The sequence below is a fragment of the Hypanus sabinus genome, chromosome 2 (genome assembly GCF_030144855.1).
Source record: "Hypanus sabinus isolate sHypSab1 chromosome 2, sHypSab1.hap1, whole genome shotgun sequence".
In the NCBI taxonomy this organism is placed as follows: Eukaryota; Metazoa; Chordata; class Chondrichthyes; order Myliobatiformes; family Dasyatidae; genus Hypanus; species Hypanus sabinus.
The window spans coordinates 47,973,283-47,988,815 of NC_082707.1; the positions used below are offsets into that span (position 1 = coordinate 47,973,283).

Below are 15,533 nucleotides of genomic sequence, written 5' to 3' on the forward strand. Positions count from 1 at the left end.
GATGACTACATTGACTTCCAGCTTCCCTCAGATTACTAAAATACTTCCCATGAATAAATATTAATAATTTCCCTCCAAAAGAACATACTAAAGTATCTTGGGGTAAAATTGGTATTGTTAACGGACAACACAGGACCCAACAAATGATCAGGCTTTCAATAGGGTGGGAAGTGGAGATAAAATGTTAATGGGCTATGTGCTGTCTTTACGACAGTTATTTAGTTTATAATATTTTCGCTTAGTAATTCATTCAATAGTATTTTCTAGTTAGAATTAGAAGTGTTTAAAGTGTATTCATTGCATGTAAAATATATCGGCATGCGATGACGTCACATCCGGTTTCGCCGCGTCTTGTGGGAAAACACCGGTTTGAAATTAGCGCGAGGGTGGGGGCTCACCACGAGGCTCACCTGAGCACAAGCAGTTTTGCAGGCATTAGAAATCACAGTGAGAGCAACGCTGTAAGTTAATAGATAATCGATATATTGAACTAAGATGTTAATGCTGATCCTGTTAGAAGTAACGACGGTAGATAATGTTTATGCTTTCGTTAGTTAATGAGTCGCGGATAGTTTGCATGGAAGTGTATTTAAAGTAGTCAATGGAGCAGGTAAACTCTCCCTGTATACTGCACCTTAGTGTAATGTAGTTATAGTCACCTTTGCAAGTATTTACACTTGAAATGTGATATTAAGGAAGGAACAAATACTGTATCAATCTTGTATTGTTTTATCAACAGTTTTCACCATATGTTAATGTGAAGAGTGAACAGTAAATGGTTAATCTTACTGCGATCTGGTTTGCATTGGCTGTGGTTTATCCGGACGTTAAATTCGGCGTTTCGTTACACCCGAAGGAGAACGTTACAGTGAAAAAGCGGCATTATCAGGTGTTTCAAGTGCTGCAATGTCAGCTCAATCCAGCATCAAGTCGACGCCGCCCAGCGACAAGGGCAGTAAACCGACATCAAGTAAGCCCACCCGGGCGTTATCAGGTGTTCCAAGTGCTGCAATGTCAGCTCGATCCGGGATCAAGTCGATGGCGCCCAGCGACAAGGGCAGTAGAACGACATCAAGTAAGTCCGCACAGGCAAGAGCCAAGGCAGAAGCCGCCAAGGTGCTACTGCGTTACGCCAGACAAGAAGCAGTTTTGAAAATGAAACTGGCCACCAGAGAAGCCGAAATCCAGAAAGAAAGGGCCGCCAGAGAAGCCGAAAGGGCCGCCAGACAAAGAGAAGAGGCTGCCAGAGAAGCCGAAATCCAGAAAGAAAGGGCAGCCAGAGAAGCCGAAGAGGCTGCCAGACAAAGAGAAGAGGCCGCCAGAGAAGCCGAAACCCAGTTGGAAATGGCAAAAATATCGACAGAGTTGCAAGTGCTGCAGCTAGAAAGAGAAGAAGAAGCTGCCATGGCGGAAGCAAAGTACATAGAACAAGCTGAAGGGTCGCGTGATCTGACCGAAGTAAGATCTACTTTAGAAAGGACCAGACTGGAACGCACAAGCGACTATGTACAATATCAAATAGACAGGCAGGCTCGTCTCCCCTCTCCATACGTATTCGATAACTTCCCCAGCTACGAGGAACCTCAGAGAGTCACGATTGCATCACATCCATACGAGGAAGGAAATTTACCCTCACGGCTCCGTGATGAAGTCAAGAATGAAAGAACCGACAACGCTCCTTCACCCCCACAACAGGACGGCGGGGAGGGAGAGGTTCACTCCAGGACAACAATTGTCAGCTCGAACTGTACAGAAGTTTGCGGTCAAACTCAGTCAAGCCGTTCTTGTTCCGAGATCTGCCTCACTGAGGTGTACCCTAAAGAAGCACAACAAGACATTACCAAGCGTAAAGTAACCGACAAGACGCTAGGTCAGTCAGTTTTCGTTCAAACCGAGGACGGAAACAAACTTGCACAATCAGCTCAAGATACCATTTCTTTAAAACCCAAAGACACCAAGGTCTTCAGAGATGAAGCAAGCAATGGGGTTGCCCCATTGCCTTTCAGAGAACCACGCCAGCGCTCACCAGATAACAAAGAGCAGGCAGTCAAACGGTTCACGTCCTTACGGAAAACCCGGAAAAGGAAACCTGAGATGCAGCAACACACCCGATTGGCCCACGAGGTACTGGCAGAGGTCACAGCCATTATAAACGCACAATCATTCCTACCTGTGTCTTCTGACCCAGAAAACCCCTTCATCCTTTCGCCATCAATGCTCCTTACACAGAAGGCAGGAGCACCTCCTCCACCAGGAGACTTCTCAGACAAGGATTTGTACACAAAGCAATGGAGACAAGTCCAGGCTCTGGCAAATCAGTTCTGGCCTCGCTGGAGACAAAAACCTTTGTTGCAACAGAGACAAAAGTGGACAGAACCCCGAAGGAATCTTCAAGTTGAAGACTTAGTCCTGCTCAGGGACAAGCAAGTCACTCGCAACAGCTGGCCAACGGCCAGAATCACTGCTACATTCCCTAGCGAGGATGGACATGTCAGGAAGATCGAATTGAAGACTACCGACCAAGGCGATGTGAAAATTTACCAAGGGCCAGTTACAGAAGTTATTCTACTTCTACCCAATGACTGATTAAGAGACTAAGTTTTGTACTCTGCTCATTGTGACCTTACGAAGGTCAAGCGGGGAGTGTGCTGTCTTTACGACAGTTATTTAGTTTATAATATTTTCGCTTAGTAATTCATTCAATAGTATTTTCTAGTTAGAATTAGAAGTGTTTAAAGTGTATTCATTGCATGTAAAATATAACGGCATGCGATGACGTCACATCCGGTTTCGCCGCGTCTTGTGGGAAAACACCGGTTTGAAATTAGCGCGAGGGTGGGGGCTTTCCACGAGGCTCACCTGAGCAGAAGTTGTTTGCAGGCATGAGAAATCACAGTGAGAGCAACGCTGTAAGTTAATAGATAATCGATATATTGAACTAAGATGTTAATGCTGATCCTGTTAGAAGTAACGACGGTAGATAATGTTTATGCTTTCGTTAGTTAAAGAGTCGCGGATAGTTTGCATGGAAGTGTATTTAAAGTAGTCAATGGAGCAGGTAAACTCTCCCTGTATACTGCACCTTAGTGTAATGTAGTTATAGTCACCTTTGCAAGTATTTACACTTGAAATGTGATATTAAGGAAGGAACAAATACTGTATCAATCTTGTATTGTTTTATCAACAGTTTTCACCATATGTTAATGTGAAGAGTGAACAGTAAATGGTTAATCTTACTGCGATCTGGTTTGCATTGGCTGTGGTTTATCCGGACGTTAAATTCGGCGTTTCGTTACACCCGAAGGAGAACGTTACAGGCTATAAAGCAAATTGTTATTATTCACTTTGGTCTAACAAACAAGGAATTTCAGCTCCATGGCTTCACATGCTCCTGATGTTATGATAAAATATAGAGTCTTCTTCATCTTAGGAATGTATGTGGTGACCTGTTGTATACTCTGATAATAAATTTTACTTTGAACTTTGAACTTAACCTCATCCAATCAATTATAAACTGCAAAATGCATAATGCAAAAAGTAATTAATTTAGAATGTCACCAATTTTATGTAAATCATACATTCTTAATGAAGTCCCTGAAGAGGATGGAATTTACAGGCTTGTTTCCAACCTTCCCTATGAGTCAAAACCAGAGTGACGAGAATCTATCACTGATTCGCAGACAACACTTTGACATAATTTAATTTGAACTGGTAAAATTGGTAACTTGAACTTTCTAGGTTACAGTCCATTCCTGGAGTTCCAGGAATGTGAATAAAATAAAGGAAAAAAAAAGAAGTCAAAGAATATCCAATTAGAGAGGCATTTCAAGAAGTAGGAATAGGAGAATGGACCACATGTGTCTGCTTCATTATTCAATAAGATCAGGGTTTTAATCAAATATTCTCCTCCATATTTCCATTCTTTCACATAACCTTTGATTTTGTTACTGATTAGAAATCTGTTTTTCACTGCCTTAAGTATACTGAAAGACTGCCCCACAACTCTCTATAGCAAGGAGTTCCAAAGTATAACAACCTTTGAGAGACAAAAATCTTCTTTACATTAGCCTCAAATATATAGCGCCTTATTCTGAAATCAAGGCCTCTGTTTCTGGAGTTTCTCAAGAGAGAAAGCATCCTCTCTGCATTTACTTTATCCAAGCTCTTAAGAATATTAAATGTTTCAGTAAGGTCACCTCCCATTGTTCTTTGGAATCCCGAATTCCTTAATCTTTCCTCTTTTACATTCCCTCTTATACTAAAGACCTTCCCAGTTGACCCAATTTCTCTGAATAGCTCCAGTGAAGTATCTTGCCTTAAATGGGGAGGGGAGAGCAGTGGTATTGTTTGCAGTACTCTAGGTGTGAACTCACTAGTGCTTTATACAGTTGGAGTAAGACTTTCTTACTTATACACTGCAACTCCATTGGAATAATTGCCCTAGTGCCCTGTGTGTAGAAGGTCTTGAGCTGAACAGGATGCTCGTTACATCCTTAGTAAGAGGGTGAACCAGAAAGGAATATTATTTTCACAAGATGGGTGTTGTTACTGAGAATAACATTTTTTAGAGTCCCTGTGGGATTTGAACTCTTCATGATACTCCAGCTTATTCTGAATTGGAATCAGGGCACTGGCCCAAACCTGGCTGCCATGTAGGAGTCCAGCATGGACTTCACTCGACCTTGGAAAAGTCTTGGCCCATATAGCAAAGGGAGAAATCTTATCAGCCAGGAGAATTGCAGCGCCAGCATTTGGAAAAACCACAAACATCTGGAAATGCATAAATGTCCAGAGAGGAGTTTTGAAAGCTAACAGCAGTGGAATCTTCCCCCGTTGAAATGCTTCATGCACAGCCTTGTCCTAATTAACACAATATTTCATCGGGGGACAAGCACAGGAACTCACAGCAATGGTCCTCATGCAAGAATTGGTACTGGTCAAGAGGGATTATTGCACAGCCAGTAGACCTGCTACCTCAGAGATCTAGTGAACTGGCTTCAATCACGGCCTCTGGTGCTGTTGTATGTTCTTCTTGTGACTGTGTGTGGTTATGTTGGATACTCTGGTTTCCTCCCACATTCTAAAGATGTGGGTTGACACATTAATTGGCCACTGTAAATTTATCCTAATGTGGAGATGAGTGGTGGAATCTGAATGATGGAACAAAATAGGTTATGGGATGAGTAGTAGATTATTGGTGGTGCTTTTGTGGGCTGAAGGGCCTATTGCTGAACCATATCCCTCTCTGATTCCATGAATCACTAGTGCAAAAACAGACAGTAAAACTGAACATCAACTACACTTCGTCGACATGGCTCAATCTGCAAGAAGATCTTTGATAAACATTTCAAGGCCTTGCAAAGAATCTGGAAAGATAGTAGTTCTCAGTGGGCATGTGAAAACAGCCTGGCACTCCCAACCAACAAGAACTGCAATATCCTGATGTCCAGCATAATTATCACCTGTGGTGGGACTCTCTGTGCCTGTAGCGAAGAACACAGTTTGGTATTGTGAAAACACCAGGACACCCAGGAGCTAATAAACTGTAACTGCAAGGCTTTCCTGGACTGGAAGTTCCACCATGTATCAGAGGAAATGAAGCAGCTCCGGGAATGTAAAGGCTGACATCCAACAGAAAGCACATGATAAATGATGGATGGAAAGAGTGCAGTTCCACTAGCAACTCATTGATAACCATGAAACATGTGAATTCTTCAGACCGTCCAATGTCCAAGCATAGAAGGGTTCATCCCACAAAAAAACATTGTTAAGCTTATTAAGCAGCTAGGACGCACTGGAGAAAGCATTTTGATGAATTCGTAAGCATGAATTATTCAGCCTCACCACACCTTATTCCCGTAAGAAGTTGAAAAGGCAATAAGTCAAATGGAGCACAAGAAAATCTCAGGAGCAGATGGTATTCCAGCTGAAGAGATGAGATTTAATCACAAAATCATAAATTTCTTCAAGATTAGAATAGAAGGACATGTAAGGGAGCTCTGAGATGTTGAGATTAAGGCTGGGTCCAAGAAAGGATACACCTCCCATTGCAAATGCAGCACATCACATCCCAAACAACACACTTGCCCTCCCAACCTTTCCCCCAGCAAGCATCTCCTACCCCATGTGTGGTAAATCTGTGCATCCCTATCGGCTTCATCAGCTGTCCCACAACACTCAGAATTCAAATAGAAGCAGGATATCCTTGATGTAATGTGACTGCTAAAGGCAGATGTTTTCATAATGTTGAGTGTATCAGCAATGTCCCTTTAAAATTATCCAGCTGTAGCATTAAAAGTACTAAATGTGATAGAAATCTGTGGCTTTTTGTGTTTCTTTCCTATTATTGTTCCATTTCTTGCTTATTTTGCCAACAATATGAATATTTCAACTTTTTGACCTGGTTGCTGTCAGTTTTGTTCTCAACTTCTCGGCTTGGATTGCACTTCAGAGAGCTCTGCAACATTCTCTAAAGTGAGCCAACATCAGATTGTGAAGGTTTTCAATAAACATTCATCAGAGTAATGAAAATGTTGTACTCACGATAGTGTGACTTTACTCAGTCAAAAGACACCAGCAGCTTGGGGGAGATTTCTGACTTCTACCATGATCCAAAATGAACATTCAATTTCAGGGTTGTTTAAATCTTCCAGCCAATTCCAGGGAGTTCACGACACTCAATGTAGCCATTTGGTTTTCCAAGCCTTGTTGAAATAATATTTTACAATCATAGCTTAACAGAACACTACAGAAACAGACCCTTCAGTCAATCTAGTCAATGCTGAACTATTATTCTGCCATTTTATTTTATCTTTTCCAATTTGCCATCAATGTCTGTTCATTGTTTTAGGCTCTACTTGTGTATTATTTTGTCTGTCTTTATTTAGATAGAGATACAGCATGATAATAGGCCCTACTGGCCCGATGGGCCCAGGTCACCCAATTACATCCATGTAACCAATTAGCCTACTAATCCCTACATCTTTGGAATGTGGGAAGAAGCCCAATAGTCGGAGGACACTCATGCATTCAAGAGGTGAAGATACAAGGTCCTTACAGATAGCGGCAGAACTGAACCCAGGTTGCTGTCACTATAATGATGTTGGGCTAACCATTACGTTTATCACTGTGCCTCTGAAACATGTAACTACATTCCTCTCAGCACCCCTGCTATTATCCCTCCTCCAACCCACTCCCATGTCACCTTTGCTAGTGCAGAAGGACAGAGAGTTACTTACAATTAATTGCTGCTATATGGAAGGGCTTGAATTATCCGGTTAAGGATTGTGGAATATGTCACTTTATGACGGAGCACAAAAGACAGGCATAATGTAACCACTTCACAATTAGGATGTGGCCCACAGCAGAATTTTATGTATGAGCATGGGTGCCAAATTGAGAGAGAATATTAATGCAAGTGTGGATTGCAGAGGACTTTTACCAAGATAAACTCTAGATAATGGAGAATGTAGAGATGTAGGAATACAGATGGAATCTAGGGCGCAAGGCAAGATGCTGGAGGAAAACATCAGGTCAGGCAGAATGTAACTGGGTGGCAGGATACGCAGACCCCGAAGAAGCTAGGATTGTACTCCTTATAGGAACTAAGATTTTACAAGTTACGCAAAAGTGTGAACAATGATGATGGGCAAGTACTGCATGGAGACAGATTTTCCCCGGCAAGTCGATCAGCAATTAAAGATCATGACTATAAAAATGAGTGGAAATAAGCTGCAATATTGTCACACAGAAGATTGTTATGATCTGGAACACACTACCTATGAGTGTTATATGATCCAAAGTGACTTTTAAAAGATAAATTGATATGTAGTTATAAGGATTAATCTGAGGATTAAAAGAGATAAAGTTTGAGTGTGGGAAGAAACTGATTAGCATTTTCACAGGACAGGTAAGGGGGAATGACTTGCTTTGTTGTGTTGTTGTGAGAATTTATAATACATCATTCATAGGATGATGCCTTTCTATGACTGATAAAAGATTACAGCACTAGCAGATGATTACACAACACCCTCAATAAAAAGTTACCAGGGCATAAAATTAAGCACTAATCCAGCATATCAAATTCCCTTTCCTACTCCCTGATCTATTCCACTTTCATTGGGAAATCAGCTTACTTCATTGATAATGATTTAGGAAAATGTAGATTCCTTTCATATTAAATATATTAAGATGATCTAAAATATCTCCTCTTCTATTTTTGATAATTATTTTGGGATTTTGCATTACAACAAATATTCCATTCCTTGGGCAAATTCAGCCATGGAGTGAAAGAGCGAGTTCCTGATTGTGATGTATCATCACCTCCTCTCCAGTCTTTGGAAATCAGTAGTATCTTCCAGAAAGGAATAGAGATGAAAAGTGTTATCATGTAGGTATTAAGAAGTACCAGGACGTACTATTTCTATTTCTATGTATCTCCTATCATTCTACTTCTCCTCTGTTACACTGTTAAGGGGACATGTTGCTTAAATTATAAGACCATAAGACAAAGGAGCAGAATTAGATCATTCAGTCCATCACACCGCCATTCCACCATGGCTGAATTATTATCCTTTTCACTCATTCATCTACCTTCTCTCCATAACCTTTGACACCCTGATTAATCAAGAACCCCTGCCTTACAGATACCCAAACTGTAGGCTGCACCATTGATCCAGAGATACAATTTCAAATCCCATTAAGGCAATTAGGAAATTTAAATTCAAGTAAGTAATGAAGTTAGGAATTACAAAAAATACTCATAACATTAATGGCAATTACAAAACTACTTCAATATTCCAAAAGCCTACCCTATTCACAGATAGGAAATCTGCCTTCCTTGCACAGTCAGGCCTGTATGTGACTCCAGCCCAAAAAGCGATGGGCTCGTTACTGCTTTTCAGTTCTTTGGCAACAAGGGATGGATATTGAATGTTCGTAATGTCAACAAATGGAAAAAATGTTGAACGAGAATATTTTCTGATTTAATTGTTTTGTAGAATTTCATTTTTACAAAAATAATTTTAAATCAAAGCACCCACTTAATTTTATACCTATTCACAGCATCAAAATGTTGTAAAGTTTCCTTCCCAAACTACTAAGATAAGAAACAAAGCACAATAGTTATCCACTTAGACATGTGGAAATCTGCAGATGCTGGAAATTCAAGCAACATGCACAAAATGTCTATGTTCCAAGCCTGTACTGGTATCCATTCCCCACTTTTCCTTCGCTACATTGACGACTGCATTGATGTTGCTTCCTGTATGCATGCTGAGCTCGTTGACTTCATTAACTTTGCCTCCAACTTTCACCCTGTCCTCAAATTTACCTGGTCCATTTCCGACACCTCCCTCCTCTTTCTTGATCTTTCTGTCTCTATCTCTGGAGACGGCTTATCTACCGATGTCTACCATAAGCCTACGGACTCTCACAGCTACCTGGACTATTCCTCTTCCCACCCTGTCTCTTGCAAAAATGCCATCCCCTTCTCTTAATTGCTCCGTTTCTGCCACATCTACTCTCAGGATGAGGCTTTTCATTCAGGATGAAGGAGATGTCTTCCTTTTTTAAAGAAAGGGGCTTCCCTAACTCCACCATCAACTCTGCTCTCAAATGCATCTCTCCCATTTCACACACATCTGCTCTCACCCCATTAGGGATAGGGTTCCCCTTGTCCTCACCTACCACCTCACCAGCCTCCAGATCCAAAATATAATTCTCCGCAACTTCCACCACCTCCAAAGTGATCCCACTACCAAGCACATCTTTCCCTCTCTGCAGGGATCATTCCCTACGCGACTCCCTTGTCCTTTCGACCCCCCATCCCTTCCCACTGATCTCCCTCCCGGCACTTATCCTTGTTAGTGGAACAAGTGCTACACCTGCCCTTACACTTCCTCCCTCACTACCATTCAGGGCCCCAGACCGACCTTCCAGGTGAGGCGACACTTCACCTGTGAGTCGGCTGGTGGGATATACTGGGATATACTGATCCGGTGCTCCCGGTGCAGCCTTCTATATACTGGTGAGACCCGAAGCAGACTGGGAGACTGTTTTGCTGAACACCTATGCTCTGTCCACCAGAGAAAGCAGGATCTCCCAGTGGCCACACATTTTAATTCCACGTCCCATTCCCATTCTGATATGCCTATCCATGGCCTCCTCTACTGTCAAGATGAAGCCACACTCAGGTTGGAGGAACAACACCTTATATTCTGTCTGGGTAGCCTCCAACCTGATGGCGCGAACATTGATTTCTCTAACTTCTGTTAATGCCCCTGCTCCCCTTCTTACCCCATCCCTTATTTATTTATTTGTTTGTTCGTTTGTTTATTTATTTTTCCCTTCTCTCTCTTTTTTCTCTCTCTGTTCCTCTTACAATAACTCCATATCTGCTCTACATCTTCCTCAGGTGCTCCCCTCCCCCTTTCTTTCTCCCTAGGCCTCCCGTCCCATGATCCTCTCCCTTCTCCAGCTCTGTATCCCTTTTGCTAATCACCTTTCCAGCTCTTGGCTTCACCCCTACCCCTCCTGCCTTCTCCCATCATTTCAGACTCTCCCTCCCCCTCCCACTTCCAAATCTCTTACTATCTCTTCTTTTAGTTAGTCCTGACAAAGGGTCTCAGCCCAAAACGTCGACAGTATTTTTTCCTATAGATGCTGCCTGGCCTGCTGCATTCCACCAGCATTTTGTGTGAGCTATCCACTCAAGCTAGATTTTAGTTTTTACTTGATAGCACAAAATGCTGCTGTGCAATGTTAAGCATAAAAACTAAGATGTGGCTCCAAGTCACAGTTCACTTTCACCCGAGGTACATAGTTTTAAAACAGTATTGGATTACTATCTCAAGCTAATGAGATGTAAAAGCACAGCATGCACAATGGTTTATTTCTAGAAAGGACACAATGTCAGTACCTTTCAATACATGAAAGATTATTCTGTTCTTGAATTTTTATTTTAGTTTGTGTTGCTAAATTAAACCGATGCACCAATAAAATGCCTGCTTCATAAAAGGAGCTTGAAATTAATATGACTTCATAATTCCACAAAAGTTAGCAGGTGCATTCAATTTTCTAAAGTGCTGTTTTAATCCAATTGGTGCTTCACTTTGAAGAGGGCACATTGAACAGTCAGACAGAAGGGGCCATTTCTGTTCATTCCATTCTGCAAAATGACTGGAAGTTTCCAAGAAGTATGCAAGTCATGTGCTGTATTGGACAGAGCATTATTTACATTCCATTTAGTTAAGTAAAGGCTAGCGAGGTCATCATGGTCCTCAACTCAATAACTCTAACTAATTGCTATTAGTTATGAAACATTAAACAGTAAGTCCAAGGTAATGTAGCATTTCCATTCTGATGAATACTGTTTTTCTTTCTTTTGAGGGAGATAACACCTGATTTATTATAATTCATTGTTGGCAATGGCAACAAGGTTTTGAAAAAATACTTATTTTATTTTCATTTAAATTACCACCTTATCCTTTTCTTTGCAATCAAATGCAATATCTAAGTATTTCTTATATACTTATCTTCTGACAAAACTGATGGATGAATGCATCCAGTAAATGGGAACTATTCAGCCAGGTAGCAATCAAGATTACAATAACCGATTATACTTCTTCTACGTTAATATACACTATATAATCAAAGTTAACTTTGCAGAATGCCCTAGTTCTTTTGAGAACTTTTAGTATGTAGTTTATAGCAAATTGGAACTTTTCTTGATTCATATGTAAACCTATCTTTTTCCATTTTTCTGATTATGCTAAGCCTACATGTTTGGTAGTTTTACTGTTTGCTTTTTTTAAATACTTGATGTTATTTGGAAAGATCAAATGGTCTCTGATTCTCTAAGCAAGTGGGTGTTTAGAGGACAAATGAGGTTACCAGCTGAATCACTGTCAATTTTCCAGGCTGTCAATATTACCCCTCAGGAACAGGTTTGCTATTCTACATGGACTGCACCACAGCTGAGCTATTGAAAAATGGCACCAGAGGGTCTCAGTTTCTGTCTAATAAATCAAGGACAGTCTGCCTCTATGTGTTAGGCAGGTCATGGCTATAATCTCCCACAGGAGCTTCAACTGTAGAGAATTTGATGCTGCCTTACTTTAAGCAGACTAACATTATGCAGTTTCTTTGGTAAATGTGGTAAAAACAAATATTTGCTTCAATTCTTCTGGTATATTTTCACGTTACTAGCCACAACTTGCATCTACAGACACACCCTGAGACATTTCATAGAAGCAAAAATCCAACAGAAACTGGCATAAATTAGAGAATTAGCTATAGCTAAGGAGATTTTTTTTTTGCAAGTGTGAGGGTTGGAGAGAATTAAGAGCTCTCCAGGCTAATGTCTGCAACACTGGGTGAAGAGATTGATGGTTAGTAGCAGAAATACGCTTGAATAGAATACATCCTTAATTCCTCTACAATTTACTGCATAAATAGAAAATGACATGAATAATCCTTTCTTCCTTTCCTTCTGTTCAACAAGCCAAGTATTGTTCTGGTTCCTTTTAGTTGTGTTTACTGTAAATTGCAATGATTTCATTCAGACATTTAACCTCTTTTTAGACAGAAAAATATACAGTCTGGAATTTGTGTTTGGCTATGTGTCAGATGCTAATTGAGGTTACTGAAAGCTTTTGCAGGAGAAGAAATTCTTCTTCTCCAAAACCTCTGAGACAATCATCAGGGTCTCTCTTTCAACCATCCGAGATACTTAGCAGGAGCACCACGTATGCAAGGCCTTTAACGTTATCAAGAATCCCTCCCATCTGTCAGACAATAATTTTGATCCCCTACCATCAGGTAGGAGGTAGCATAGTAATAGGTCAAGGGCTGTTAGGATGGGAGGCAGCTTCTTTCTCCTGGTCTTGAAACTATTGAACTCCCTGCCACCACCCAGGTCGCATCACTGATGAAGCACCACTAGTGTTAACCGGTTTACTTTTAACTTATATTGTAAATGGATCTTAGGCTAAACATTAATCTTCTGGAATGTGTTTTATTATTTGTTAATTTATTTATGGTAATATTACTTTATGCATTGTGTGTGGGTTGTATTTACTATGCTGTACGCCTTGATCTGGAGGAAAATTGTTTTCGTTTGGCCGTATACACACACATGGTTGAATGACAATAAAAATGAATGTGGACTTGAAATGTTGGTCTACTCCCAATGATTATTGTTCTAAGTTTACAGCCTAGACTATCTGTGAGTGAACATATTGGGAATACTCAGCATCTCAGTCAACTTTCATGAAGACAGAAATTGAGCTATTTTTCACGCCATTGACCTTTCATCAGAAATTATGTCTACTTGCACAGTGAGTGGTGCTCCAGCAGGAATAAACCTGAAACCTGTGCTCATGGGTCTCCAGCAGTTATTTTCTTCTGGGAAATACATTCTCTTCCAACCTGGCATACCTCATAATACCTACATTACCAGTTCAACAGGCTTTCTGAGACAGGATGCTCCTATAAAATCCATAGCAAAGCCTCCGGTAGCTTGCATTCAAGTGATTTGTAGCTATCATATCTTTGGCTTTCATGGGACCAACAAAATCCATTTGCAACATCCACCTGATTCAGCTACCTAGATTGAGCGTAGTCTATGGGTCTGATCTGTGCTTGTAATTTGGAATTATCTCCTGAGCAAACTGCCTCACATTTTTAATCAAAACTTCTATATTGCTGGCCATTTTGCCTGGTTCTACTGACATTAAATTCAGCATATTAAAGAGCTTCAATTGAATTCTCTCATTTGCCATTCTGTACATAGAATTAACCTGCCACACTTAATCCAAAAAAAAGAGAAAACTGTCCTTTTTTGACAGGGTCTTTATCTAGGCCACCTCTTCACTAATCAATTACTCAGGTCCCTGGTTGCATGAGTCATATCTACAGTACTCAAAAATCTCTGAAGGTGCTGAATTAAGCTGTCCTTTCAAGGTCTTTACAATTTCCACTAATGAGATCTCATCTATGTCAGTAGCAGTAATGGACTGCCAACATCTTGTAATCATTGAGCTCACTGCCAGCAACAAGCTTGTTTTTGTTTCATGTATGCTGCTTTGTTTTCTGGAACTGTGATGATACATTCTCTTTTCCTTCAAGAGCATTTTTGCTCGTTTTACACCAAGGACAATGGCGGTAGCTCTTGAGCACAAAACATGTTTGCCGTTTACACTGTTATCCTCACAACTGATGAACATGTGATTTCTGCTTACTTCACAATGAATCACTCACCGACTTTTCCAAGGATGTACATTGCATCAGAGAGATAGGAAGGCAGACAGAGGGGGTGGCATGGCTCTGCTGGTAAAGAATGGCATCAAATCAGTCAGAAGAATTGATAGAGAATTGGAAGGTGTTGTGGGTTCAGTTAAGAAACTGCAAGGGTAAAAGGACCCTGACTACAGTTATATACAGGCCTCCCAACAGTAGCTGGGATGTGGACCACAGATTAAAACCGGAAATAGAAAAGGCGCGTCAAATGGGCAATGTTCTGATAGTCATAGGAGATTTCAACATGCAGATCAATTGGGAAAATCAGGTTGGAAATGGATCTCAAGAGAGTGAGTTTGTTGAATAACTATGAGGTGGCTTTTTAGAGCAGCTTGTCGTTGAGCCTACTAGGTGATCAACTGTCCTGATTATGTAATGAACTGGAGTTGATTAGGGAGCGTAATGTAAGAGAACCCTTAGGAGGCAGTGATCACAATATGATTGAGTTCAACTTGAAATTTGATAGGGAGAAAGTAAAGTCTGACATAGCAGTATTTCAGTGGAGTAAAGGAAGTTACAGTGGTATGAGAGAGGATTTGGCCAAAGTAGATTGGAAGGAGATGCTGGCAGGGATGACAGCAGAGCAGCAGTGGTGTGAGTTTCTGGGAAATCTGACGGAAGTCCAGGATAGATGTATTCCAAAAACAAAGAAATATTCATATGGCAAAATAGTATAACTGTGGCCGACAAGGGAAGTCAAAGCTAATGTATAAGCAAAAGAGAAGGCATACGACAAAAGTTAGTTGGAAGATAGAGGATTGGGAAACTTTTAAAAACCTACAGAGAGCAACTAAAAGAATCACTGGGAGAGAAAAAATGAAATATGAAAGCAAGCTAACAAACAATATCAATGTGGATAGCAAAAACTTTTTCAAGTATGTAAACAATAAAGAGAGATGAAAGTGGATTTGGACTGCTAGAAAATGAGGCTGGAGAACTAATAATTAGGGACAAGGAGATGGCAGATGAACTGAATGAGTACTATAGAAGACACTAGCAGTATGCCAGATGTTGAAGGGTGTGAGGGAAGAGAAGTGAGTGCAGTTACTAGGAGAATGTAATGGGGTGGCAGGATACAAGGGAGAAGGTGGTCAAAAAGCTGAAAGACCTAAGGGTACATAAATCATGTGGATCAGATGAACTGCACCCTAGAGTTCTGAAAGAGGTAGAAGTAGAGATTGTGGAGGCATTAGTAAAGATCATGCAAAAATCATTGGATTCTGGAGTGGTGCCAG

The 15,533-nt window shown here is 40.8% G+C and overlaps 1 protein-coding gene across 1 annotated transcript; it reads left to right on the forward strand.

The window, feature by feature from the left end:
• Nucleotides 1-285: 285 nt before the first annotated feature.
• LOC132403514 (capping protein-inhibiting regulator of actin dynamics-like) lies at nt 286-14,229 on the forward strand. The gene is made up of 3 exons (XM_059986916.1): nt 286-461; nt 740-2,124; nt 14,128-14,229. Exons 2-3 carry the CDS (start codon nt 907-909, stop codon nt 14,227-14,229), a joined length of 1,320 nt encoding a protein of 439 aa, XP_059842899.1. The 5' UTR covers nt 286-461; nt 740-906.
• Nucleotides 14,230-15,533: the final 1,304 nt, after the last annotated feature.

What these genes read in the sequence shown, in the direction of transcription:
- LOC132403514 (XM_059986916.1), top strand. Translation starts at nt 907, where the DNA reads ATGTCAGCTCAATCCAGCATCAAGTCGACGCCGCCCAGCGACAAGGGC. An exon ending in ACACCCGATTGGCCCACGAG is followed by an intron (nt 2,125 to 14,127) that starts GTACTGGCAGAG and finishes TTTTCCTTCAAG; the next exon opens with AGCATTTTTGCTCGTTTTAC.